Here is a 27,690-nt window from a genome sequence, read left to right as displayed (position 1 = left end):
TAAGCTTGAACTTTTTTTATTATGAAATATAAAATTTCAGACAAAATATTTCATTAATTTTAGATATGGTTCATGTGCTGGATCTGCTCTGCTGAGAAGCTGCTTTGTTAAAGCATTTCCTATGGTCGTTATCAACTCTATCCCTGAGGAAAAAACACTGTTCAAACTGAATTCCAGCAGCCACCACTGCTGTGACACAACTCGGCCCACAAGTAGAACAGAGACATAAAACATTCAAGCAACTCTTCAGAGTCAAGAGTTTCAAATCTACATTTTTCAGCTTAAGATTTCTGAATTTCAATTTTTTTAAAAAAGGATTTTTTTTGGCACATGGGTGATTGGGTTTTATTTTGAAATGGAACATCAGATTTGAGGCAAATAGCTCTTATAAAATAATGTATTGAAATGGAGAAATGTCATTTCTGATCCAAAGAGAGTTTTGTTAGAAATTTTGAAGCAGCCCTCAGGAAAACTTGCCTTGATTTTATTACAGAATAGGAATGGAAAAATGTTGATCTGAAAGCTCAAGATGATCAGCTGTACATAAAATACATTAAAAAGCGTAGATATTGTATTAACCATAATTATTATTATTATTCACCAGTTTTTCTGAAATAATAAATATCTTGCATTTCCAGTCCTTGATCTTGCTGTAACATAACATTCCTGTCTGACAGGAGTTTTGCTGATTTCCTTGGGACCCAAAATGTGGATTCTTCTTCCACAGTCCCATCAAACTCATTGTCTTGGAAGTTAAGGCTGTTCATTTATGTCATTCACATCCATTATTTTGCTGAGATATCACACGCTGCATTATAAAGGTTGCGATTTTATTTCATTGCACGAGGAAAAAAAAAATAAAAATAACTTATAAGTTATAACTTAAACTGAGAGAACTGGTTTTAACTTTTCTATCTTGGAGAAGTACATCCTACACGAGTGTCACATTCCTGATTTTCTTTGGGCTGATCAGATAATCAGTTCGTCTTTGAGGTCGCACCTAGGGGAGAGCAGAAACAGTTACAGAACTAAAAGGGATCCTGGAAAAGCAGTCCCACAACGGGTCTCAGGAGGTTACCTGCCAAGCCCTCACCCCAGAGCATTACAGCAAAATGAAATCTATCATCAGCAACCCACTCAAAATCCAAGCACGAAGGAAAGCACGAGAAGCAGAATGAAACAAAAGCTTCGCATGCAACACGCTGCTAGCAGCTCTGGGAATTCATGATCTGATCTTATGCTGCCTAAAAACTTCTTGTGGCCTCTGCAGTCTGCGTGCTTTTAAGCAAAAGGTGATGTTGGGTGTTTCTCCTCTGGTTGTCTTAAAGGAAATACCTGTTAAGCTGTAAAAAATCTGAGCACTTGCTTTCCAAATCCATTAGAAATCGCAGCAATCAGCACACCAGCATTTCCCGTGGCTGGAAGATCACTCTCAACATCTCAGTGTTTATTCAAGGCAGGCTTTTTTTAAACTTCCCAAGACTGGCAGGATTCCACTTCCACTGACTGCAGCCTGTTCTCAAACTGCCCCTGGTGGGATCAGAGCAGGGCAAATGCTCAGCAGTCTTGGAAAGCTTTTCCTCATCTGAAACAAGTGCAGTGCATCTCCAGTCCTAATTACTTGTGTGCTTTTACAAAACATCAGTGGAGAGGAAAAGACAAGGAAAAATTCTCTCTCAAATGCATCCAAGTAACATAAACTCTGGATTTTTAAATGCAGTAGCAACATCTTCTGCAACTCCTCACCTGGTCTCAAGCCCTTGGAAATGAATGGAAATGCCACTGTTTTTCTCAGTGAAATCTTTTATCAAGCCAAACGTGGTTCTCTAACTACAGAGCAATCTTCCTGAGGTTTGTTTCTGGAGCATTAATCATGCACAGTCTGTATTGCTCTGGTATTCTTCCAGTATTAAACATCTTCAATAATGCATTTGGTACATATACATTATTGAATAACACATGGAGGCAAATGTTAGATAACAAATGTGGACAACATGTCTCTGGTATTTAATGAGTCCCAGCACCACAAGGAAAACTGTGGGATAAATTTAACTATCCTAGAAACATTTCACAAGACAGCTGCCTTCTGTTTTAAACACAACTCTCTTTCTCCTCCCTCCCATCCCTTCTGGTTGCTAGAACATGCTGCTGTTTTCTAAATTTACCCTTCTTTACTGTTTATTTTTGCAGAGAGGAGAGGTACTTTGGGGAGTAACAGGATTGCCTGGCTCTGCTCAAGGACCTTTTCTAAGATCCCTCTGCTGCACTTAACTTCTTGCATCTCAGCCCAAAGAGCTCGGTGCTGAGCAGGGAGCTCTCTACTACCACTCCCCCTAAAATAACAAATTTACAAATAGAATAGAAAAAAAAATCTGGGAAAAAAAGTCAAAGGCAAATGTTATGTTTGTGGAAAGCAAATAATCCCAGATATTGTGGTCTGTGAGAATAAAGGATACTGAACCAGTAGCATACTGAGTAACCAGGAAGTTTCACAGGGGGCCCAAGAGCACACAGTCTCTAAAACTCCCTGAAATAGGTCATGGTTTGAATCCCATGTTTAGTGAAATACTGAGGTGAGATTATTTCCCAGAACTTGCTGCAGAAAAATACCCTATTGCACCAGATTTGCTAAAGGTAAAAAGACATTAATCACAAAGTTAATCCAGCAGTGTTGGAAAAGGAAAGAGGCAGTTTTGGGGCCATTTGGAGGCAATGCTACAGGAAATTTAGGGAGGGGATGGTGCCCCTGTGCCCAGGTGAGAGCCCACCTGCAGAGCTGCCCCAGCCCTGGGGCCCAGCACAGGGAGGACGTGGAGCTGCTGGAGAGAGGCCAGAGGAGGCTCCAGGATGAGCAGAGGGATGGAGCAGCTCTGCTGGGAGGAAAGGCTGCCAGAGCTGGGATTGTTCAGCCTGGAGAGGAGAAGCTTTGGGGTGAGCTCAGGGTGGCCTTGCAGGGCCTGAAGGAGCTGCAGGAAAGCTGGAGAGAGACAATTGCCAAGGGCTGGAGGGACAGGAGGAGTGGATTCACACTGCCAGAGGGCAGGGCTGGATGGGATACTGGGATGAAATTTTTGACTGTGAGGATGATGAGGCCCTGGCACAGGGTGCCCAGAGCAGCTGGGGCTGCCCCTGGATCCCTGGCAGTGCCCAAGGCCAGGCTGGACATTGGGGCTTGGAGCAACCTGGGACAGTGGAAGGTGTCCCTGCCATGGCAGGGGGTTGGCACTGGATGATCTTTGAGGTCCCTTCCACCCCAAACCATTCTGAGATTCTCTGATTTAGGTTTGCACATGATTCTGAACAGCAGGGAGCCAGAGGACAAGCACCAGCTGGATCCAGGCTGCCCTGTGAGAGCACTGGTGAAAGGGTAACCCCAACAGGCCTCTTTTTCTTTAAAAATCTCATTTTCAAGAATGAGCCATCCAACCCCTGTCCTGTCATGGCACTTCTCCTCACCACCAAAGCAGGAACTGAGCAGAGTTTGCTCCCACAGTGGGGATGATGTCCATGAGGGTTCACCCTTGCCCTGCTGCATCTCTCATAGTTATTTGCTTTAGAATTACTTCTATTTCATGCTTACTGTGCTCTGGCATCAATTAATGAATAATTTCATGAATTTCAATCAACTCATGCTGTGTGCTGTCCCATTTTCTGGGAAGCTTTCTCTGAAGCAGCAGAGCCTTCCTGAGGTTGCACTTCACTGAAATGGAGGCTGCTGGCTCCTGGTCACTGACCTAAAACTCATTTTGTGATGCTATGGAAGATCTCATACAACACATTACAAATAATAATGCAGAGGAGCAGGACCACGAAAACCATTTTGTATTTATATCTACTTATATATTTTGTATTTATATATATTTATATATTTTTATATATATATATCTGCTGGAGCTCCTGCTTGGTTTCAATTTCAAACTTGTTTCCTCTTTAGATTAAGTCAGTGCTCTGCTAGTCCTGCCAGTCCTAGTGTGAGGAAAAATGGCTTCATAATTCATTACATCCTACAGATTGAAGGGAAAAAGAAACCATCTCCAGTGGCTTGCTGCACCAGCACAACATCATAGGGGCGAGTTTCTGAGGTGGTCCCCCCATCAGGAAGGATGCAGTTTTACCTCTCTTTGTACTGTCAGCTTGGCATCCAGTTAACCAGGGATATCTGACAGTCACACGCTTCAAAGCCTGCCTGTTGATTTATCACCTGCCCTGGGTGCCTTTTCACAGGGATTACTATAAAAGGATTATTATACTGGGAAAAGCTTCACAGAGTTTGTTGGTTTGGTTGAGGAAACAGATGCAGCACAGATCTTTTCATCTCTTGCAGCTCTTCAGCCAGACCAAAAGAGAGCTAGCAACACATGGATGAATCAGAAGGTAAACTGAGTGTGTATCAGCTGGTTTCAGGGTTGAATCCTTCAGTGGTGCTTTGAATACTGATCTTCAGTCAATGAAAGAAGGATTTCTGCTCTTACAAGCATGTTTCAGTCAGTTCTGCAACCCGTGTGATATCAGTGATGTGAATGATGAGCACACATCTGGCACTACGAAACAGGACTCTGATCTCAACACTGACTTGACACATGGCAGCTCCTCAGACACTGATGCTGTGGAAGCGTGTGATAAACTGAAGGCTTGGTATTAGCCAGCCAAAAGAAAGTCAAGTCTAACTGCATTAGAACAGACTGCTGACATTAATGTGGTAGGAGTACTCCCAAATGTGTCTGCGTGCATCACACACTAGGCTAACAAAATCAGAACAAAAAATCAGGGAGGCACAGCTTTCTAGTTCTGAAGGTTATTTCCCCCCCTGCCCTTAGTTTTTAATTTTCATTCCAAATTCACTTCATTTACAGGAAAAACACCCACCCCGTAAGTTCTGGATACCCTCAAAATAATTCGGATACACTATTACTTTATGTAGCAAACCAGTTCCCTCCCATCAACTTTTTGGACACTCACCACATTTCCCTGCCCATCAATACAGCCTGGAAATTCCCCCTTGTTTCTTCATGGGTTAATCCCACCCAAATGCCTTCACTCCTCCCCTTCTCCCACAGACATTTGGAAAAAAACCTGCAAACTGCACCTGCCATTTTCTCTATCTGTATCATCAATATTTATTGCTCTCTTAATCAAGATATGCTAACCAATGGATATCATAACATGACATATCTGCAGCACATTTCATCAGCAGGGGCAAAATTGTTTGCTTTCATTGATTTATATTTCTATTTATTGACCTTTTAATTCAATTTCGATTGCTTAATTTTTCTTTCCAACAACCCTCAGAGTCGGAGCAGTTCTATATGGGGCAATAAATGGAGCTGCAATTCATCATTCATTTCCTTCTCAGTATAAAACCACAACCACAACTAAATAATATTTCCAGTTTATAGAGTGTCATTTGGAGTAGTTAAGAAGAAAAATAGATCCTTCCCCATTAAGGGAGCCATGACTCACCCTGGATTGGAAAGGAGGAGTGAGGCTGTGGAAGCTTCCTGGAGCTGTGCTGGAGTCACAGAAGGGATGAATCCAGCCCATTGGAAATGAGCATTCACACCCTCTTATGGAATGGGCTCCTGATTATCAGAGATGTTTATGGAATATTAAATGGGCTAATTATGAAGCTTGTCTAGGAAATTGTCCAATCCTGCAAGCTGCTGAGTCCTTAGAGCTCCTTCTGTGGGAGCTTGGAAAACGGAGATCCTTGGAGGTGGGTGGCACTCAGGACCTGGCAGAACTGGCCCTGTGGCCCTTGTTCAGGCACAGCTGTCTGTAGGGCTGCCCCAAAATCTGCAAAATCTTGGGCAGGGGATCCCCCTCACTTGGGTTTTGGAAGGAGCACTGTGGGTCAGGGAATGAGGAACTGTTCCCTGAGTAGGATGTTGCTCCCTAAAACCCATTTTTCTGGCAGCTCAGCCCCAGTACTGGGAGCAAGGATCACACTTCTCCCATCTCTGACAGGAACCACATTTGCAATTAAACAGAAACCTGCACCTCTGCTCTCAATTGACCTTTTCTCAGTTAATATAATCACAATGAAGACCTTCCAGCACCTCTGACTGATGCTTCTGGCCTCATCTCCCAGTAGCTGGTAATTTTCCCCTCAGCTCAATAATTTACTTCGTTACTTATCATTTTTTAAATGTCTTGTGCACACCTTTGATTTTCCTCCCTTCTTCTTTGCCAAACCTTTTGTTGAGGTTGTGAATTGATCAGTGCAGTTACTGGGCAGCATTTATCTTCTGTGGACATTCTGCATTAGTTTCTGATTCAAAGAGTTTGAATGGCCAAAAGCTGAGCTCAGTGTTTTCCTGCTGTCACCCTTTACAACAACACACACCAGGGATTTCAGGTTTGTACCCAGCTGGGTCCATGGGTAACAAATCCTGAGGAAGCAAAGCCTCCCTCAATATGAAGTCTCCCTCAATCTCCCAAATCCTTTAAACTTGTAACTTTTTTATAAATGGGACAGAAGGGATCAAATTTGAAGCCATTACCCTCAGAGACACGGAAATAGATAAGGTTTTAGGTCTTCAATCTGCAGTTTTTCTATCAGTAGATGCACTTCAGGGAGGACTTGGATTTTCCTTCCTTCTTCTTGACCTCTAAAAAAGCACTGCAAGGACTTTTGCTCACATTTCCTGATTATCCAGGGAGAAAGAAGCAATTTTCTGGAGTCTACCCCTTCTTGACCTCCCTCCTTCACTATGGAAAAAAATTCTCAGGATAACTTCTTTTCCTCCTGGGTTTTTTTTTTACCCCCTATTTCTCACTATAAAGTCCTGAAGAATAAAGATGAAAAGTCTTTGGGAATGTTGCCCATATTCAGGCAGGGAAAGCCAACTGAGAAACACAACTTCCTGGGCCTAGAAGCTGCAGTGGCAGGAAGGCAGGTGGTTTCTGAGGAAATTGTTTGATTCAGCACTAACCTGCAAACATCTAAAGGAGTTAACATCTCATTTCTCCTACTTGACAAGAAATATAATGAGAGAGCACTACAATGCTTATTAGGCAATATATTGGCATCAGTGGTGATTAAACTTTATTAGAATATATCCAGGAACACCTTTAGTGAGAAAACTTGTATTATGCAGCTAACAGGGAAGGTTATGAATGTAAAAGGAAAACACTTTTTGTCTGGGAAATCTTTTACTGTGTTTGAATATATTGCCATAAAATTAAATCATGGACTGCAAATCCACAATTTAAGGTAAACCTTCAGCAGTCTTTGATCAGTTCCTGCATACACAAGATGTGGCCATCACAATACACTGAGAAGCCCTGTTCAAACAGAAGTTTGTCTTCACCAAGCCGTTTTTAGATTGCTGAATATTCCTCCATGTCGTGGTTTAGCATAGCTTGGTTTTTAGTTAAGGAGAAATGTGAACTAAACCACTACACTCTAACATAGGGAGAATAGTTCTAAATCATTTTTACCTCTAGATTCTCTCTTTGTATTTTCCAAGAATGTGTGTGCAGCTATTGATGCAGGTAGAAGCCACTGTAACTGAGCTTTTATATTGTCCAGGGACAACTGGTTTAAAAACATAATTATTTCAATTTTATGCTGTGTGCCTGTGATGGATTCAGTGTTTCCCTGGCCACTTGAACTCCTAGGCCATCTAACCCTGGGTTTCATGTGGAGGGCTGCACCTTTCATGTCTCAGTTTGAATCAGGGCAGCAGAGTCTCCTGATGGTCCCCACTCAAAACTTTATTGTTCTCACAGTGGATGGAGCTGCCTGAGAACATCCAAATTTGATGTCTTTCAGATGTCACTAAATAGCTTCATGCTACCCCAGTGCCCAACCAGTGCCCATGAACCATCAATGAGCACCCAGTCACCAGGAAATGGCCAAATGAATCCCAGAATCACCAAATCCCAGAATCACCGAATCCCAGAGTCATCAAGGCTGGCAGAGACCTTCAAGATCATCCAGTCCCATCATCACCCCAACATCACCATCATCACCCCTAAACCACATCCCCAAGTGCCACAGGCAGATGCCTTCTGGAGTCAATATCCTGCCCTGAAATGTGTCCAGGGTGCCCAGCACAACCTCTCCTGATTGTCGGAGCAGACAGCATGTGCCACGTGCCCTGTGCATGGAAGCACAGCCAGCGCCCCACAATCCTGTTCACAAGCATTCCAAACACTGTCTTGGGGTTATAGATCCACGCTGAAGCCCCCACTGGTTTGTGCAGACTTTTCAGCTTTGCTTGAACTGTATTTTGTTTGACAAGTAACTAATGTCAACCATCATAACTACCAGGCACAAATGCATCAGTGTCACTGCTGCTATTTTTTACTGGTATTATGTGATCATTGTTTTAATTGCTGATTGAGTGCTCCCTAAATTTCATTGTGTGCCAAAAGAAGTTGACACACTCTGCTATGATTTATGTGCAATGTCATCCCCAAGACAGATTTCTGCACTGTACATGTTGAAGCAGCTCTTCAGCAATAAATGAGTTATCACTGTGTTGAGGAGTGAACTCAGTACCACATCACTGCCACTTTCTCAAGAGAATATTGGCAAAAACCTTCCTGAGGTGCTAAATGGGTTTTACAAAAATATGGCATAAATTAAGATTCACATTCCTCTTGGGCTGGAAGCTAAGAGAGAGCAGCACCAGCCTTCAGAACGAGGCCACTGAGAATGGAACCAGTGGAGGAATAAACACTGAGCTCTTCTTTTTACATTTTAGCCACAAGGAAAAGGGGCAAAGCTCAAGGGGCACTAGGTGTTGGGTGTGTGCTTTCCCTCCCAGCTCTTACTGCTGAGATACCAAAGGTTTCAAGGTCAATGTAAAGTTCCTGATTGAAGCAACTTCTTCAATATTGGAAAATACAGTCAAAAAATGATCCAGAGAAAATGCACATTTATTTACTCTCTCTACACTAGATTTTCCTTGCAAAGGAACCTCAAACCTTCACAATGCCTCCATCTTATATCCACATCTCCTTCAGTCTGAAGGAAAATACAGTCAAGAATGCTGAAGGGACATTCCACTTACCTAATTACAGCTCTAATTGACTTCTAATTATCTACTTCCACCCAAAATCTATGTTTGGCTAGAGCACAATACATACTGTGTGAAAAACCAAAAAAGGTCAAGATATTCAAGATCTCAGCATTACCTTTGGCACAGAACTGATGTACAAATTGTCATCGGGGCCAGCAAACTTTGAAAACATTGGGGGAAGAGAGGCAAGTCCTGCAACAAGAATATAAAAGATTACTGATATTCAGTGTCCACCATGGCATGAACCACAAGGCATTCAGGAATGGCTAAACAGGATTTAATATTGTGAACCAGACCATGGCTAATTTTTTGGGCTAATATGGCCAGGTTTTTTTATTGAGGGAGTTTGCAGGGGTGGCTTCTGTGAGATGACACCAGAAGCTGCCCCCCTCTCAGACAGAGGCAGTTCCAGGTGGCTCCAGGAGGGTCCTGCCTGGGCTGTGACTGTGGTGGCTCCTCTGCCATAATGTATTTAAGGAAAGGTAAAAAAGCCAGCACAGCAGGACCTGGGAAAGAGGAGTGAGAAAGTATGAGGGAAACAGTCCTGGAGACACCCAGGTCAGCAGAGAAGGGAGGTGACCAGCCAAGGTTAACCCAGAACACAAACAAATAGGAAACAAGCCAATCTAGGACTCTGCAGAATCAATTTGTCCAGGTTCACTTAATTTTCCTTTTATTTTTTTATAACTCCTTCATTTTATAATGCCACATACTCTGGAAATCTTTCCCCTGTGCTTATTTCTTCACCACTTGTATGTCAGACAGGAAAGTATGTGTGCCTGGATTATAGACTCTGCACAATAATTTGATGTCATTAAGTGTTTGATTAAATGTTTTGAGAATAATGTGGGTATAAATGCAAGTGGGGAGTAACAATTTGGTGGAGATTTACATTTGCTTTTGAAGAGTCTTTGTGCTTAAGGACAAGAATTTATAATGCCTTAGTCATTTATCAGTAAAATAATAGTTCACTAATTGCCTTTATTCTTTCCTTTTTTTGTTGTTTTTTGGGGGTTTTTTTTTGGGTGGGTTTTGGTTTTTTTGTTGCTTCTTTTTTTTGTTGGTAGTGGTGATTTTCTTTTGTTTTCACAGACCAACTGCAAAATATTGCCTAAATTGCTGCTTGTATGAAAATCCAGTCCTCCTACATCTGGCCCCAGAAGACAATTGGAAAAACAAAGACATTTAAAAAAACAAACCCAGGACTAAATCTAAATTCAATTGCAGGGAACTTGGATGTTTTTTCAATATTTTTGGGGGATCTTCCTCTAAAAAATCAAAAATGTTTTGGAGAGGTCCAGGTCAAGCACAAGTCCTTCACTAAATATTGTGAAACCTCATAATTTTAATTGCTTGTTGTCCAAAAGGCCCATGTTGAGAAGCAATTTGACAACATGTGATTCACCAGCTTAGACTCACTTGGGCTTTGTTCTGTGTTCCACAATTCCTCTGGAATGTATCCCAGATTTTCACTGCCACTCCTCTGCCCGTTTTCCACATCGCCATCTTTTTTCTTCTCAGCTGAAACTTTTCTAGAAAACATAAAGGTGTCATTACAAGTTCACCATGATGGGAGAACTCTTGCATAGCAGACTACAGAGAAAAAAGTGCATGTCTTACTTCCCAAAATAATAGGTGCAAAACATATCTGGACCTCCCAAGCAATTAGCTGGCACAAATCCTGTTCCATGTAAGTATTGTCCATGGAATTCTGTTTGGAAAGTTTCCATCAGCTGCAGTATCAGAAAGCACAAAAATAAAGCAACCTTCAAAGAGTGAGGAGTCTCTTCCAGATCACAGGTTTTGTAGAAAATAAATTTTGATCTCTGATTCTGAATTGCAGGATATTTAGGGGCCCGATAATGGAACACCAGCCAGGTCACTTGTGACAGCTCATCATTTTGGTGCTCAGTTGTAAAAACAAAGCATGTCCTCTCACATCCCCCCAGCCAGCTCCCAAGTGATTTGTCTGTACACTCCAGAGTTCATCTTTCACTCTGAAATTCACTTTACACATGAGAGAAATTCCTTGGTTAAAGTTACACATCTCTGAATTTGCAGAGCGGTGCCCTCACAGCTGCACAGGGAGAGAATGGTGCTTTTTCACCCAAAACTCTGATGCTAGAAGAGATGCTACTCTTGATCTCTTGCTACCATGGGCCCCTCTCCAGGAAGGTCCCAGGTCTACCTCTGCCTAGGTTTGAGGTGTGGCAAGAACCAATTGACTGTGGCAAACCAGGAATTTTCAGTGGGAAGGGGTGTTAGTGATGTTTGTAGAAAATGCTGCGTGTCCTTGTACAAACGTTGTAGTGAGGGTCGGGCTCTGCTGCCAGGGAACAGGGACAGGAGGAGAGGGAACGGCCTCAGGCTGGGCCAGGGGAGGCTCAGGTTGGACAGCAGCAGGAATTTCCCCATGGAAAGGGTGGTCAGGCCTTGGCAGGGGCTGCCCAGGGAGGTTTGGAGTGCCCATCCCTGGAGGTGTCCCAGGAAGGGCTGGAGGTGGCACTCAGTGCTCTGGGCTGGGGACAAGGTGGGCATCAGGCACAGCTGGGCCTCCTTGGGCTGGGAGGGCTTTTCCAACCTCAGGGATTCTGGGATTCTGTAATTCTACTTTTTTTATGTTTAGTAGGAACCACTTTGCAGGCCCACAGAGCATCAGAGGGGCGTTACTAATGCACACACAAATCTGGTGAGCCAGCCATCAACTATGGGGCTTTTTTAGGAGGTAAACAGGTTAGATACCACTAAGAAACCTGCCATGGTTGCTAGAAGACAAAAACAATTGTTTGGGGCTACCACCCCCACATGTTACATGACATTGTGCAGTCTCTTTTATCTGATCCTTAGATCCCAACAAACTCAGTGGAATAGCCAAATAGAAAGCAGCTACAAAAAAAAGAAAGGTGTGGGAGGTATAGGAAGATAGCCAGCCAAGTTAAAAATAAAGGTGGGAAATAAACCAGTGTATGTTTGGTCTCACTACTTCTTTGCTACTACAGCAATGCAGCTTCCAAAATCTGGACAAGCATCGCTCTTTTTACTGCAGGGAGGTTCCCCCCAAAGAAAAAAACACTGAGCCTACAAAATCTGTGATTCTTCATAATCCTTGTGAGTTCAGGGTCATTGTTTAGACATGCTAAAACTTTGCAAAGCTGTCAGCACTGAGTCTCCAAGTCCAAACTGAGCATCAGAGACTGACCTTATCCCAGTTTTCTTAACTTAAAGTGCAAGCAAGGTTTGTAAAGTCAGTGAGACAGCTCATGTTTAAAGTTAATGGAGAAATAGTAACTATATTGTACTGAGAGCTAAAAACCCACATTCTGCCATGAAGGTAGAATTTTATCTGCCCAGACCAGATGCAGAAACATAGAGGGAAAGTAAAGTTATGCCCTATTCTCGACCTATTCAGGTTGTCTGAAAGAAAGCACTGCAGATCCACAACAGCAAGGCAGGGTCTGGGAAGGACATGGACCTGAATGTTCCAGACCCCACTGCTGGGCAGGTCCTTCCCTGCATTTCAGCTGTTTTTTCCTTAGTAGGGTTAATCTTTGAGAAAGTTTTTAGGATTCTGAACCAAGTCAGAATCCAAGCAATCCCTGCTGATTTAGTCCTGCCCTATTTAAACAGTTGCATTTGGCAAAATGATGACTTTAGCCCCACAAAGTAAGAAATCATGCAGAAGTTTACATGTATGGCATGGCATAATAAGCATCATTTCCTTGGGAGAAAACAGAGGGTATCTAATTTCCTTATTTTGTTTCCTATCAATAAAGTGCTCTACAAATGGAAATCTGTCAACAGACCTCCACAAACTTTCCCCACAAGAGGCTGCTAATGAAACTGGGAGTTACTGATGTGCCAGGCAACGGGCTGGAACATTTTGTAAACTCATTAAGGGACGGGGAGTTAAAAGCCCCACAAGCGTAGGCAGAGGATGAATTTACAATGCTGCCCAAGTATAAATAATAATATAAATAACCCCACTGCCATGGCTGTCACAGCCACACAGGTGCTGATAAAAAGGATCTTAATGCCAAGAGCCACCAGTTATTGATTTCTAAAGTTTTCCAGCTCAGTGCAATCATGGTCCAATGGCTTTGTACTGAAACAAATCCGACAATCACTGGATGAGGTGCTGATACCCATAAACGGAGCAGCTTTATTTATTTTTTATAGAATTATATAATAGCTTGGGCTGGAAGAAACCTTAAAGGTCACCTCGCTCCAAGCCCCTGCCGTGGGCAGGGACACCTTCCACTACCCTAGGATGCTCCAAGCCTCAGTGTCCAGGCTGGGGCTTGGACAGACAGTCCACAACCTCTCCGGGCAACCTGTGCCAGTGCCTCACCAGCCTCGCAGTCAAGAATTTCTTCTTAATATCGAATCTAAACCTGCACTCTAAACCCCCTTTTTACCGGTTTCTCCAGCCTTAAAGAGCCGGGGAGCCGGTGGGATTTGCCTGCCCCGCTCCGGGGCTCCGCCGCTCCCAGAGCCAGCCGCGCTGCCGGTCTGGCAGTGACACCCTGTGGCGGCGGCGGCAATCGCCCGGCGGGCTCCGGTCGCCAGCCATCCTCCTCTGCCTTCCCCGGGACACTCCGAGAGATTCGCTCTGCCTTTCCGGTTTAACAGAGCGTCTGCTCAGTTTGTCACCTCTGCGCTGGATCCATCAGCGAGGCGGCGCTTTGGGGTTTTGATGGGGTTTTGATGGGGTTTTGATGGGGTTTTCACCATTGCGGGATCAGAGTTCGCAGGCTACTGCGAGCTCTGGCGCTCGCCTTTCATCCCTAAGGCCAGTCCCCTCCCCTGGATGCTGTCCCCCATCCCTCTGCTGACCCCACAAGCTCACACAGCCCGGCAGCACCGGGAGTTCTGGGATGATGAATGCCAGGACAAGGACACTGGCACGAACCTTTTGCCACCCTGCAGCAGCCTCAAAAAGTCCACTGAACACAAAAAGTTTTCCCACATCATCTGACTTACCTAATTTCATTTTGGTAAGTAGATTCTGAAAAAAGAAAAAACAAAAAAAGTGTTTAAAATGCAGGAAACTGAAATACAAAACTTCTGTAAGTTCTCTAAGAGCATGCCCTGAGTTCCAGCTACCCCAGGAGCATCTCTCCACCCCGTTTACAAAATTGGGCAGCCCTGCAGAGGAGCTTACATGGAAACTGGAATGAGACACACAGCACTGAAAATATTCTTTAATAAAGAGCCTTTAAATGTCTTTAAAAGTGAATGTACTCCCAAAAAACATGATCTCCTGGTGGTTAATGTGAAGGGCTGACACTGATTGCTCCGGAATCAATTTATGAGAGAAGCAGGATGGAGAAATTAAGAAGCATCTTAACAGGTCACAGTTAAGAGCAGGATCTGCCTGTTCACTCTTCTGCTTGCAGGTCTTTGCACAGCACCAGAGCTGACACAAGTAGATTTATATCTAATCAAAGATAATTTTTAATGTACAGACCAACTGTGAAGGTCCACTCACCTCTCCTCTTTAGGCAGCAGCGCACAGCGACCACAATAATAACGATCAGGAGGACAATACCAAGAAATGAAAGCACAACTGCAACTACAATAACCCAGGTGCTCCTGTTGTCTTCACTGTAATCATTTTCTGTTAAATCAAATGGAGAAACATTGGACTATCAGAGCCTCAAAACACCCTTTCCAGAATATTTATGTTTTCTGTGAGATGCTATTAAGTGCTTGGTGAGTATTTAACAAGGAGTCTGTGTTTTCCAAATGACAGACTCCGTATTTATGGATGGCACCCAAGAATTTAAAATAGTCTCAAATTCAAATCCTTTCTTGCAGTTGTAACTTTTCCCACTGCTACTTCTCCTTTGAAAAACACAGGGTTGCAATCTTGTAGCTTAACTTTATTTTATAATTATGCCAGGCCTCCCAGAGTCCTTTGGAGACACTTGGGGAGAGGTGTTAAGATTCAATTTAGGTGTCCATACTGCAGATATTGAGTGTCTTGCCTGGCTGCTCTTGTCAGTGGAGAGAAAATAGGTATTTTGGGCTACAATTAATTTGACCAAATGTGTATTTGTCCCTTTCAATAAGCTGAACTGCTCTGAAAAAATGTCCATTTCTCCCCACAAACCAGAGCAACAGTTGTAAGTGATTAGTAAACTTGGTGATCTCTAGCCTGGAAATATGATTTTCTAATCAACTCTGTCTTAGGATTTCTCTCAATGATTTCAACAAGTGTTTGATTTTGGGATGTGCTTGGGGGGACACCTGTTCCCCACTTAAGAGCCCCAAAGAGCAAAACCTGTGAGTTTTGCTGACTGTGAGCTACTGACCCATCTTCTCTACAGCATTCTCACATTTAACCTATTCCTTCATCTTTGCTGTAGTCTACAGGGCTAAATGAGGGGATTTAAGGATGATTCAGTGTCTTACTGAAATCGGTTGCTATGACCAAACAGGGCTCCCACGTGCACAGAATTTAAAAAATATCTTGCATTTAGAATTATAGAATCATGGAATGATTTGGGTTGGAAGAGACCTCAAAGATCACTCAGTTCCAGCCCCTGCCATGGGCAGGGACACCTCCCACTATCCCAGGTTGATCCAAACCCTGTCCAGCCTGGCACTTCCAGGGATGGGCAATATTTCTCAGGCAGCTGGATGTACAAGGAAGATGTCAGTTCTGATTTCCACGTCATCCTGCCCCTTGGTTTGACCAAATATTCCAGAAGCACTGCCACTTTGGCTACCCCTTGGAAAGCAGCCCCAAAACACTTTTGGCAGTTGTTTAGAAACAGTCTTCCAACCCAAATTACAGGTGTGAGTCACATCCAAATTTGGCACAGCTCTGTCCCATGGGCTCATGAATGTCTTTTCCTCATTAGAGGTCCCAATTAACAACTCCATGGCCACACTTGGCTGGCAGCCTCTGGGAAAGGTACAACAGGAGGGAGGGTGACTGGGAGCTGCTCATGGTCAGGGCAATTCCCCTGATGTGGGAACCAGCTTTACCTATGGCAGGCAATAAACTAAATCCTTTCTATCTACAAATTTTCCTGGGTGTGTGTTTGGGGTTTGGAGGTTTCAGACTGCAAAGATTCAGTACCAGAGCCTCCTACAAAGCTTGAACCTCTGCCAGGAATCTGCATGCTCCAAAGCTCAGGTCATTATCCTTAAGGAATTTGTTCCAGTCTTCTCTAATCCTAATGCTCAATCAGCATGTTTAGAATGTCTTCTATTAGGGAAAAAAAAGCACTCAGTAACCCAAAAAAGCAGAAAATCCTGTAGGCTGGCATCAACTGATGATAAACTTGTTCCTAGTATTTCTATCTAGAAGTACTGCAACACGTATCTACATTTTAGTGTATTTTGTTCCATTGAGATGCCACAGGGATTTCAAGATGACTAAAATATGAAAGACAGCTAAATAGCTAGAGCAGAAAGCTTAACCCTAGTGAGAAGGGAGGAGTTAAACACACCTGCACTGGCCCATTCCTGCAGGCTGGCTGCCACACCAAGGTATTTCACTCCCTGTCAGGGTCAGGTTATGTGCCAAGAGATTCATGGAGCTGAAGCCAGAAGGACAGGGTACAACACAAACATCTCCCAGCACTTCAGCTTTTTAGTGCCTGCAGTTTTGGAGGATGCAGAAAGAAACTGGAGCTGGTGTGGATGAGGAGCTGCCAGGTGAACACACAAGCAGGGCTGCAAAGGAGGGGCACTAAATCCCAACCAAGTTACATGAAGTGTTTAGTGTGGACAGAGCCACTTCCTCATTCCACAGGGCCCATCCTCTGCTGCTATCCCGACCTCTGGCTCCTCCCAAAGTTGTCTAAACGTTTGCTTTAACAAAGTGTCTGCAGAAAAGGGGATTTTCCCTGGCAGGTGCTGGTGACCAGTGAGGAGTGAGAGACTGGAAAAACCTGCATGTGGCTTCTTGGACACTTTGGAGCTTTCTGGCCGAGTTCAAAAGCAAAGGCAGTCCAGGCTTGTGGGAGACTCTCCGTCCTCATCTTCTGCAGGTGAAAGGCCACAGGAATTCAACACCAAAGCCAAAGAGCTTGGACCCAGCTAAGGGACTCCACCATGGATCCCATTCCCCACTCACAGCTCTGTGAGTGCATCTCCTGGGATAACTCTGCAGGAGTTCCCAAATTTCAGACTCAGCCAAATACCACTGTGGGCGAGGTAACTCTGCAGGAAGAGCGAGTGACATAAAAATGCATCACTTTTTAAGGAAAGACTGACCCAGAGGTGCAGGAAGGTCGGACATTCCCTCACCAGGAGCTGGCTGCTTCGAGAGGGCTCAGATTTTTGGTAGTTGTTGTGTTGCTTGAGAGGAACAAGGAGGAATCTGATTCCCCAAGCTTTTAAGTGAAAGGGAAAAATGACATTGCAGTAGTTTTGGGAAGGATTTTTTTCCATGTTTGAAGCTGGTTGTGTTCTTTCCCGACAGCCAACTGAGGCTGAGCCTGTATATGAAAATGGGGACAGCTCTGAGATTTTGAGTGTGATATATACATTATATACCTTCCTCTGTCATGAATGCCATGCTTTTATTTCATTCTGATCATTTAAAGACTTCAGATTCTGCTATCCTGCCAAATTTTGAGTGCCTGCTGCTGCTGCACAATGGTATTTCCAAAGAGAAATGAATGATGGTCCTATACAATCACTAATTATACACTAATAGTGCTTCATGACATCTGTTTTTCTCCTCTTCTGATTTGCAGTGAGTAGCTATGGAAACACCACAAATGAGTAGGCAGGGGAATTTATTAATTTCCTCAGGATAGTCCTATTTTGCTTAGTCAGTAATTAAGATCAATGTGACTACAAAAGGCCATATTAGGAGTGGTAAAATGACCTTTTCCAACTGCATTTCCAAGCAAGCAGTTCTGAAAAAGGCATGCTAATAATGATTCATACTGAAAACAAAGGGCACAGCTACTCAATCTTCTCAGTTGTTTATGTGTCAAAATGTCTACCAAACCCCTCATTGATACCCTGTGAGGATGTTTTGTTTGTGCCATGTTCACCCATTGCAGAAGGAGAATCAGTTCATCAAGAGAAGCTGTCAGCATGATTACAACCTTGGTGAAAATATTTAGAGTTCTCAAAGGCCTTGCTAACTGCTCTGGAGAGATTTGCATGAAATCCAGGCTTGGATTGAAGCAACTTTGAATTTCCTTAAGTAAAAGTCAGTAAAAAGCAACCTAATGCACTGCCCAAAAAATTCCATATCTGTTAGTACAGAAATTATTCCTGTGTGCAGGAACTGAGGGGTTTTTTTCCCAAGTCAGGGTAAAAGGTAAAACTGGTATTGGATATTATGGAGAACAATTTCACATGAGGGTTTGGCTTTGTACGAAATTAAGTTAATATGGCAGGCATGGTCTGATCAAGGATATTTAAGATCCAAATTCCTTAGGTGTTTTCTTGGTCAAGGAGCACAGGCTGGTTTTCCTAGCAGGGAATCCCCAGGAGTCAGAGGCAGATTATTTGTCAGAGGCTTTATTTGTCTTGCTCAGTCCTCCACTGGGCTTCATGGTTCATTAGACTGGTACCAGTGCATTTAACCCTACCTATACATCAGGCTGTGACTCCTGGCTCTGAATTCCACCTGTGCACACCCCAGAGGATTTCATTTGCAAATAAAAGACTTTTTAAAACAAAACAAACCGGACCAAAAGGCACAGCTCTGAGTACATGTTGTACAGTACAGGAAAAGTACAACAAACATTCACTTACCCGCAGCAGAGTTGTCAAAAATAAGAGTTACAGTTGCATTCTGAGGGCTGGGGAGTGCTTCTATGTCAGCTAAACAAGTCAAAACCTCAGTGTCCGTCGGAGTCAGAGTTAAGGTGCTCAGGGCATTGTGGAGGCCATTAGATCCTGGACTTTGCTGGTTAACATAGCTCGACTTATCAAGGAAAGAGTCATTTGTCATCCAGGTAATGTCTGGAGCCGGAGCCCATCCTAAGGCTTCGCAAACAATCTCAATTGTTTGGTTCTCTTTTACTGTTAAGGTGCTATTTTTGATGAGTAAAGATCCATTAACTGTGGGAGGGAAAAGATGTTTTTGTTCCTTCAGAATGTTTCTTGGCATTGCTTTCCTGCTGGTAGCTTTAAATCTTATCTCGCTACCCAGAAATAGCTATGCCTTGAGATATGGAGTGGAAAACAACCATTATTAACACAGATATACCACATGCATGATGGAAGCGTGCAGTTATTTCAACTGCATGGGCCCATTACCCAATATGTCTAAAGCACAAGTCTCAACTTTCAGTACCTTTCCAATAAAAAGCAGGAAATTGTACTTTTTAGCCATCTTGACATATTTCCAGCTGAAGGAAATATGAAATATGAACATGATGAAAGAACAGTGTTTCTCTCTAAGTTTTAAATATGCTCAGGTCATAAGAGATGAGGTAGGTGATGAGATGTTATCACTGCACCAAGCACCTCCTTGACAAATGGGTAGTGCCTGGTGGTGAGATCCTGCTTACCTGGCTGGAGTCTGATAAGGAATAAGAGATGAAACAGGAAAAAACAGGGGCAGTTATAACCTTTGTTACTGGCACTCTGAGTGTGACTCTAAAATCTGCTTGGACAGGAAAACTAAGATGAGGAGGCAAAGCATGGTAAAAGAGAGAATGTATTCCTTCCCAGGGATAATTTGAGCAATTCCTCAGAGGATTCCTTTAAGTGCAGCACAATAAAACAGCTTTTTGTTGGTGGCTATACACACCTTGAACAGAAAGAAAGGCAAAGTTGTTCTCGCTGGGTTGCTGGATGCTGCACTCAATCCTCCCAGAGTCACTCAGCTGGGTGTTGTGGATGATCAGCTCTGAGGTAAACTCACTGCCAGTGGTGTAGTTGTGGGAGGTGAAGCGGTCAGTGGTTTCAACAGAGCCCTGGGAGTTGATGACAGTGAGGACAGGGCTGCCCTTGGACAGCCAGATGAGGACTTTCCACCCTGCAGACACCGTGCAGTTGAACCGGGCCTCTGAGCCAGCCAGGACTGTGGCATTGTCAGGGCCTTTTGTGATGGAGTAACAAAAGCCCAGACCTGCAAGGGAACAAAAATCAGTCCATAAACACATATACAACACCAACAGAGGTGGTTGTGTCGTGTAAAACATCTTAACCAGTTCAGAGATGGAGATGTGCAATCTCATCTTTCAGATCCTGCTTAGATCAAGTGGTTTTTCTTTAAAAATGCCTTTAATTATTTCATCTCTCCTTCTCCCACTCCAAAATCACCTGTTTCTCTTCAGTAATTCACTGACTACCATTTTGCTGGCAGAAAAAATTTCCACTTTTAAATAGGAAAATACGGGAGTTGCTTAGACTTTAAATAATTAAAGGAGTGTGTAACTGGTCCCTTTTCCATATCTTGGATTGCCACTGATTTTTTACAGCCCCATCATTTATCCTTCTGTGCTCTTTCCCCTATTCCTCAATCATACATCACATACATTGTGATGTATTTCTTCTAAAGCCTTTGTCAGGCTTTCTGTTAACCAGAGGTGCTGTAACTCGTTAGTTTTCATTCCTTGAAAGGTAGTGTGAATTTTGGCTAATATTTTTCAGAGCTGACAGCTCCTAACAAAGTCGTTCTGGTTTTTTTTCCTCCTCCTGGACCCAGGGCCTCCCATTGCCAACTCCACCAACTGCACAGGGCCTCATCCAGGAATATTTTGAGTCCAAGGATGGACATTTCACTCTCTGCAGACCAAGCAGTCCTGACAGGAGGATCAGCCTCACCAGTGAGCTCGTCACGACTTCCTGGGGAACATTCCTGCGGACAGAGCATCAGGACTGCCCCAATGCTTCCAGCTGAACTCTGCATGATGACAGCAATTAGACACCACAGTCCACAGCAGACTAATTAAAACCCTGTGCCTGCAAATCTGGCCTGAGAATAAGTGCTCAATTGTGTTCCAGAGAAAGGAAGTCTGAAATGGTCATCGCTCCCTTGCTAAGAGTATTCAGGACAATGAAGTCACTTTTAAAGGTTTCATTCACACCAAGTTTTTTAGGTAGTTTATTCATTAATGGATTAGCTATAAATTACTGAAAAAGAATATTTTGCTTTCAGTCAGCAGCTGATGTGAGAAAGGAAGGACATGCTGTATTGTTCACACAACAGGGGTGTTTGATGGTTGTAGAAATGGAACCAGAGCCCAGTCTCAGCGATGACACTGCAACCAGTGCCTCAGTGAACTGCACCCAGGACATAGGGTCTGGAATCTCACTGCTCCATTGTCCAGACCCTTTTGCTGTTCCAGCCCACATTTAACCTGGGCACTCTATATCCAGCCAGGTTTGTGCCAGGAATTGTTCTTTAATATAAATAGCTCTTCTCTTTCCTCCCACCCGCTGCAAGCATTTACAGACTTCTTTGTTTTGCAGGATTGTACAAACCTCGCTCTCCCTGGTTCTCTGTATGGCTGACTCTGAGTCCTCTCATGTTTACAAAAATCTTCACAAAAATTTTTCACCTCCCTGGGTTATGCTACCTCTGCCATGCACCTCAATCTGCAAAGTATATCTGTGTGTGAGCAACAAAACATTAAATGAAAAGCAAACTTTACCTACTCTGATAATTACTAAAGCCAGATAAGATTAAGTAAACCGTATTTCTGTTCCAATTAAAATTTACCCACTCTGCCCCTCTTCATGCAAACTGTTCTTTGTGCACTTGGAATTTATTTCCATGCCTGTGCAAACACTTCACTTTTTCAAGGAGCCGTGGTTTGCCAGGACTCTGATGCAACTTTCAGGACAATGCTTGCTGTTAATTAATCATTGAAATTTATCCCTAAACAGGAATAATCAGTGATCATTGGCTCTAAAAATGAGTGGCTTTTGCTTTCTTCAGACATTCAGGGCAGTACAGGCAGGTAGGTATGAGTTCATTAGTTATCTATGATAATTATCTTTTATCAGTCCCTAGGTAGGGTAGGGTCTACATCTTCTTCCACCAACCATGTCTGCTGGAGCAATAAATGGTCTTTCCCTGATTGCTGTCCCATAGGGAACAGGTCCCTGAGCCCTGCATTGGGGATCCTTTGGCAGGCAGAAGGAGTGGCACATAACCTTGCCTCCATTTAGATCCCAGCCCCAGCACAACCAATAAAGGAGTTTCATCAGCTTTCTCCACCTGTTGCCTGAATGGTTTTGGTGAGTTCACCTTTGCCTCTTTATCTTCTTGCTTTTATTGTTTGTCCTGCACATGGAGTCCTGAACCAATAGCGTGTTCCATTGTCCAAGCCATGCACAAACACTGATAAAGTCACTTGTGTGAGGTCAAAGAGGACATTCAGGGCAGAAATGGGATCTAAACTCAGCTACCAATGCCTTAAGCCAGTGCTGGAAGTCCTTTTTCTGGACCTTCCTTCATGCACTGGGGAGAAAATGTTAGTACTGGTTTCATTTACATCCTGCTTCAAAAATACCTTGCAGATGGTTGCTTTTAAGCAAATTAAGGCCTCGGGCTAGATTTTCATTGCACTTTACAGGAATTACGTGTTCAGCTCTTAACAGCTGTTTTAACATCTGCTTCCCCACACACGAGCAGGGAGACATCCCACCCAGGCAAACACCATCCCTGCAGCAGGGAAATGTTGGCTGTCTCCCTGATCACCCCTTGGCTTTTGAAGAACAGAGTGAGGACACCTTCTTTGAGGCACATCACTAATGTCTATGGAGCAGTCACCAGAGGTGAAAATTTGCTTAAATTAAATGCTTATGGTGTCCCAGATGCTCAGTCCCTCCCAGCAGCATGCAGAGCACAAACCAACTCCTTTATGAGCTGGTGTTTTCCCTCCTCTGCCACGCGAATTCACTGTCACACCACTGCAGGTTGTGAAGGAATGAAAATGCATCTTGTGCAGGATGATGCCAGCACTGAGGGAAGCTTATTTGCCACAGAGCAGCCCTTGCCCTTCATCAACAGTGTTTTTTCTTCCACACTTGAGTTAACTCCAAAGGACCACTCTCCCATGCCGGAGTTTTCAACAACAAGGGCATTGAGACGTGGCTACCTTCTCTTCCTTCCCTCCTGTCCTCTGCTGGCTCTGTCTTTCCTCTTTTGTAAGTGACCTATTTGGATGCAGCACAGAGAAGGACAGGATGGGCTTATCCGTTTGCCATAATGATTCCTCTTTTTTTTTTCCAGCCTCATTATCGTATTTCAAAATAATCTCCCCCTCTATACCCATACTGCCCTTCCACAAACGCTGCTTTTCATCCTTCAGTTTTTGTATCTAATATCTCTCTTCCTCCCTTGCCTCTATGATCTGTTTGAATTCCTACATCTTTTTCCTTCCAGTCTCTTTGAAATTCTTTTCTCTCTTCACTTTTTCTTTAGTCTCTTCCTTGCCCCACCACTGTGGCCCACTGCTCCAGCCACAGCTCTGCTATGAACTGTTAAGTAGACAACAATAAATAAATAAACAGCTCAAGTTTATTTCAAAACCCAACAGCCCTGCAGCTGAGCTTTTTGAAAACCAAAGTAGGTTAGAGCTTGTCAAAGCCTGCAGAGAGGGACTGGCTTGTTCGCTTATGTTAACAAGATTTTTTAAATGCTTACAGGATGTTTCTGTCAAGTAATACCAGACTCCTGATGCTCAGCAACACTGATTTCCTCCCACCTGCACACAAACCTCTCCACAGCCCCCAGGCGAGTCTTCCTCTCTTCTCTTACTCACTGTTTGACAGCGGTCCCTGGTAGAACTTCCCAGAGCCCAAAAAGAAGAGATCCAGGGACTTCCTGAGCCAATAATTCCTTCTGCACCTAGGGATCTACCCTTTATGATATTTGTTTCCAGGTTTTTTCAGCCTGCTTATAATTTGGGATCCCCCACACCCAGTGACCATGAGCTTTACTATTTAACTACAAGCTCTGAGAAAAGAACAGGCTTTGGCTCGCCTTAAACCTCCAGATACTTTTACTGGTTGCCACGAATTCTTTTTGTTATGAGAAACTGTGAATAATCATTTCACCATTCACTTCCATATAATTAATTATTTTAATACATTTTTACTATTTATTCTATTTCACAAGCAGGAAAATATCCCAGTCTAATGAAGCCTCCTCATCCTTGCCTCACATGGATGCCCCATCCCTGGAAGTGTTCAAGGCTGGATGGAGCGTCGAGGAACCTGTTCCAGTGAAAGGTTGGAACTGGAAGATTTTTGAAGTCATTTCCAACGCAAACCCTCCTATGATTCTTTGATTCTCTACCTTTGATCAGCTCTGTCACACTTTGTAGCTTTCTCAAACCTAACCTGTCCTTTCTGTAGTGGAAGGGTTAAGAAGACAGCCAATATCCAAGATAAAACCTTTCTGTGGACTTACATAATTCCAGATTTCATTTTACCAGCCTTGCTGAAGACATTAAATGGTGAAATTTTCTCCCTTTTCCAGCAATTTTCTCTCTTTCCAAGACATCTATTCTTTTCCCTGCTAGACACTGCAGTTAAGAGATGCTTTGCATTGAATGCTTTCTCTGCCTTTATTACTTACTCATCTGGCATCACGACATTTTCTGGCAAATCTTCCAAGTCTCTTTTTGGATTTGGCTGCCCTAAGTAATTCTGCACCACTTGCAAAGTCTGCCACCTCACAGCTCCCTCCTCTTCACCAGGTTGTTGAATACCACACATCCCTGTGCAGCTCCACTGGGAACAGCACAGCTCAGAAAACTCAGTGTTTATTCCTGCATTGTGTTTCCTTTCACTAACTGTTAATCCATGACAATACCTTTCCCCTCATCCCACTGCAGCTCGTTCCTGTCAGAGCCTGTTAAAATTCCAGCTAGACTATAATTAAAATTAAAAATCAGCCTCATCTCCATTACCCACCTAGTCACTTAATATTCACTTTTCCTCTAAAGCTTTGCCACCAAGACACTTTTAATCTGAATTGACTTTGAAACTCAGGCACGTGGAGTGCACATTGGTGGTAAACCGGCAACGTGATAATTTGCACTTACTTCTGGAAGTAAAAAGCAGCTGCTGATATTGAGTTCTCTACAGATGCACTCTCAAAAGCAGTCCCAAACAGGAGGAAGAGAAAAACAAGGAGAGGGAGAAACTGGACGTGAAAAAGGGCGGCCTCCCCATCTCCTCCCCACCCCACACACTGCTCAGTCCTTCACACTGAAGCACGCTTTTAATCATCAGCTCATTCAGGCTTGAAATGCAAACATCCCCCTTTCCAACAGTTCAAATAATCCCACTCTGTGACTCACTGCTCAGTCTGAACTCATCAGCAAAGGCCATTTACACCACATTAAAATTAGTCCCCATATTTTGTCCGTAGTGGCTCATGTCACAGGTTATGAACGTGTCCTACCTGGCAGCGAGGCAGTCAGGATTAGGGGAAGTAAAATGGATTTCTGGAAGCTCTCCATTGGAGCATTCTCTCCTGGTCCCTGAGACAGGAAGCCACCAGTGGTCACTGCATGCTTGAGAAGAAGCTGAAGGACAGAACTTATCGAGAAACTCAGGAATGAGCCGCTGCTTTGGGTCCTGTGACAAGGCTGACTTTGTGTGACCTGTATCGCCAACAAGGGGAAAAGACTGAATGAGGGAGGGTTGGGAAGCAGAGCAGAATCTTTGCTCAAATAACTGTTTCAAAAGACACAGAGGAACTTTCTTCAGCAGAGAAAATTACTCCTGCAGATCTCACATCCCTCAGTCCCTCCTGGCTGTTACAACACTCCTGCTTCAGCACTGACAGGGCCAGGGCAGCTCCAGCTGCATCATTAAAGTTACTTGTGAGCAACTGGGAAAATAATCCTCTGAGCTGCTGCATTTGTGAGGCTGAGAAACATCAAAATCTCCTCCCAGCCCCCCCGACTGAGCCCTCAGAAAGGCTGATAGTGCAAAGAAGGTCCCCACAGTTATTCCTCAGAACGTGAGAGTGTTTTCTATACCCCAAATTAAACCACCAGCAGCTCTCCACCGTGGTCAGAAATAATATACTGGGTGTGAGACACCACCTTACTTCCTTATTTCCTGCTTTTTCAGTGTTTGTGATTCACCTGTGGGATATCATTCTCCTCCCCCTCAAAATATGTGGGAGAGGCTTTGACTGCGCTTGGTTTACAAACTCCTCATCTGGGCAAGTGAAGCTTGCCTTTATGAAAGGGACCCGTGCCAGAAGATGGGGTTTTGTGGCCAGACCATATTTCTTGTCAGGAAAGTGTTTCTTGGTTCCAGGGGTGTTCTTTGTGGCGGCACTGTGCAGTGCATAAAAATTAGTGTCACCACAGAGACACCCTGGGTTTCCTGCTCAGCTGCAGCACCAGGCTGTGCCAGAGCTCCGTTCCCTGCCCGGAATCTGGCAGGCTCAGCCAGCATCTTGGGCCACATTTTCCTGTTTTTCAAGCGCTCAGTTTACCTTGGGAACCTACAGGACAGCCCTGTCAACTAATCAATGGTTTAAGCCAAACCTGCGGGATGATTTCTTCACCTGCTCGTTCAAAAGCTGGTTTGGGTTTTCCTAGTGCAGTTTGAAAGGTTTGGGGGTTTTTTACCTCCACGTTTTTTGTGTGGAGGAGTCCCCAGCAAGCGGGTGGGGAGGGAGAGTGACTGTGCACAGCCTGGAGGGATTTCTCCTTGCTCTGTCACTGTGACAGCTCTCAGCATATGCATAAACCAGTCAGGATTACATGAGCTGGTATCATCTGTCTTATGAAGTGAAGCAGCCCGAGTACAACACCTGGAAACAAATCCAAAACACAGGGCTGGGTCCCTTTTCCAGGAAGCTGTAACACCAAGTAGGATTTCCAGAGAGCACAGCAGCCTTCACACCTCCACTTACAAATCCAGCTGCACCAAAGCAATCTGAGCTGGGCAAAGTTTTGTATGGTGAAGAATACTGGCTAGAATATTGTGCCAAACCCAGGACAAAAATCAGTAAACAGCTTAGGGTGAAGTAGAGCAAGACAGGAAAGGGAGGGATCTATAATATTTTATTTTACTTTGTTTCAAAATGGACTTTTAAAGGGCAAGGAAATACTATCCGATCCCCAGATGAAACAGGATATTTTGGCCAACGATGAATTAAATACCTGGGGTTTGTTCGGGGCTGCTTTTACCCTCCTCTGCAGGTGCACAGGGTGACTCATGTTGCCAGTGCTGCTCTGAGCCTGCTCCCTCCCTCATCCACGACACAGGTAGGGGATAGTAACAAGGATAATATCACTCTAGAGGAATGGCAGCTGGATCCAGAGAGGGGCTTGGATGCTTTGGGCACCCCACAAAGGACACTGACCCCAAATGCCAGGAAGCAGAATAAGAGATAGAGCACAGAACGCCCCTGCCACCCCAGGCCAGGCTCCCTGCTGAGGCAGGAGCAGGGACAAGGGTTAAATTATCTTTCCGCCACCAGCTCCGTCTGCTGGGAAGCAAATAAAGGCTGCAGAGGGTTTACCTGGCTCACATCCCTGGTGCTGAGATCTCCCACCGCTTTCTGTCTGACAACAGGTCCGGCTCACTGCCCACGCAGGAGGCTGGAGGTGTTCCAAGCGAGGATCCTGGGCCAGCCCTCACCTGCTGTCCCAAGGAAATGTCCCTCAGGTGTTGGGGACACCGTCCCTGAGAGCAGGGAGGCCGATCCGAGCTGTCCCTCGCCGCAGGCCGTGCCTGGCACCGTCCC

General features: G+C 44.1%; 1 protein-coding gene across 1 annotated transcript; it reads right to left on the bottom strand.

The window, feature by feature from the left end:
• On the bottom strand, positions 1 to 27,690 carry IGSF5 (immunoglobulin superfamily member 5). Its single transcript, XM_069015653.1, has 9 exons — positions 27,466 to 27,690; positions 25,381 to 25,582; positions 19,765 to 20,085; positions 18,762 to 19,070; positions 14,518 to 14,646; positions 14,010 to 14,034; positions 10,449 to 10,561; positions 9,145 to 9,221; positions 1 to 1,000 (listed from the first exon to the last, which is right to left on the bottom strand). Exons 2-9 carry the CDS (start codon positions 25,436 to 25,438, stop codon positions 932 to 934), a joined length of 1,101 nt encoding a protein of 366 aa, XP_068871754.1. The 5' UTR covers positions 25,439 to 25,582; positions 27,466 to 27,690; the 3' UTR covers positions 1 to 931.

This window comes from Aphelocoma coerulescens, chromosome 1 (genome assembly GCF_041296385.1).
Source record: "Aphelocoma coerulescens isolate FSJ_1873_10779 chromosome 1, UR_Acoe_1.0, whole genome shotgun sequence".
NCBI lineage: Eukaryota > Metazoa > Chordata > Aves > Passeriformes > Corvidae > Aphelocoma > Aphelocoma coerulescens.
This window is presented reverse-complemented; position numbering and strand designations above follow the sequence as displayed.

Bases quoted from the DNA above. Each gene is read 5' to 3' on its own strand.
- IGSF5 (XM_069015653.1), bottom strand. From the start codon at position 25,438: ATGGAGAGCTTCCAGAAATCCATTTTACTTCCCCTAATCCTGACTGCC. The intron at 14,647-18,761 runs GTAAGTGAATGT...TTGATTTAACAG, and splicing joins TTTTGACAACTCTGCTGCGG to AAAATGATTACAGTGAAGAC. The intron at 9,222-10,448 runs GTGAGTCTAAGC...TTCTTGTTGCAG, and splicing joins GAACACAGAACAAAGCCCAA to GACTTGCCTCTCTTCCCCCA.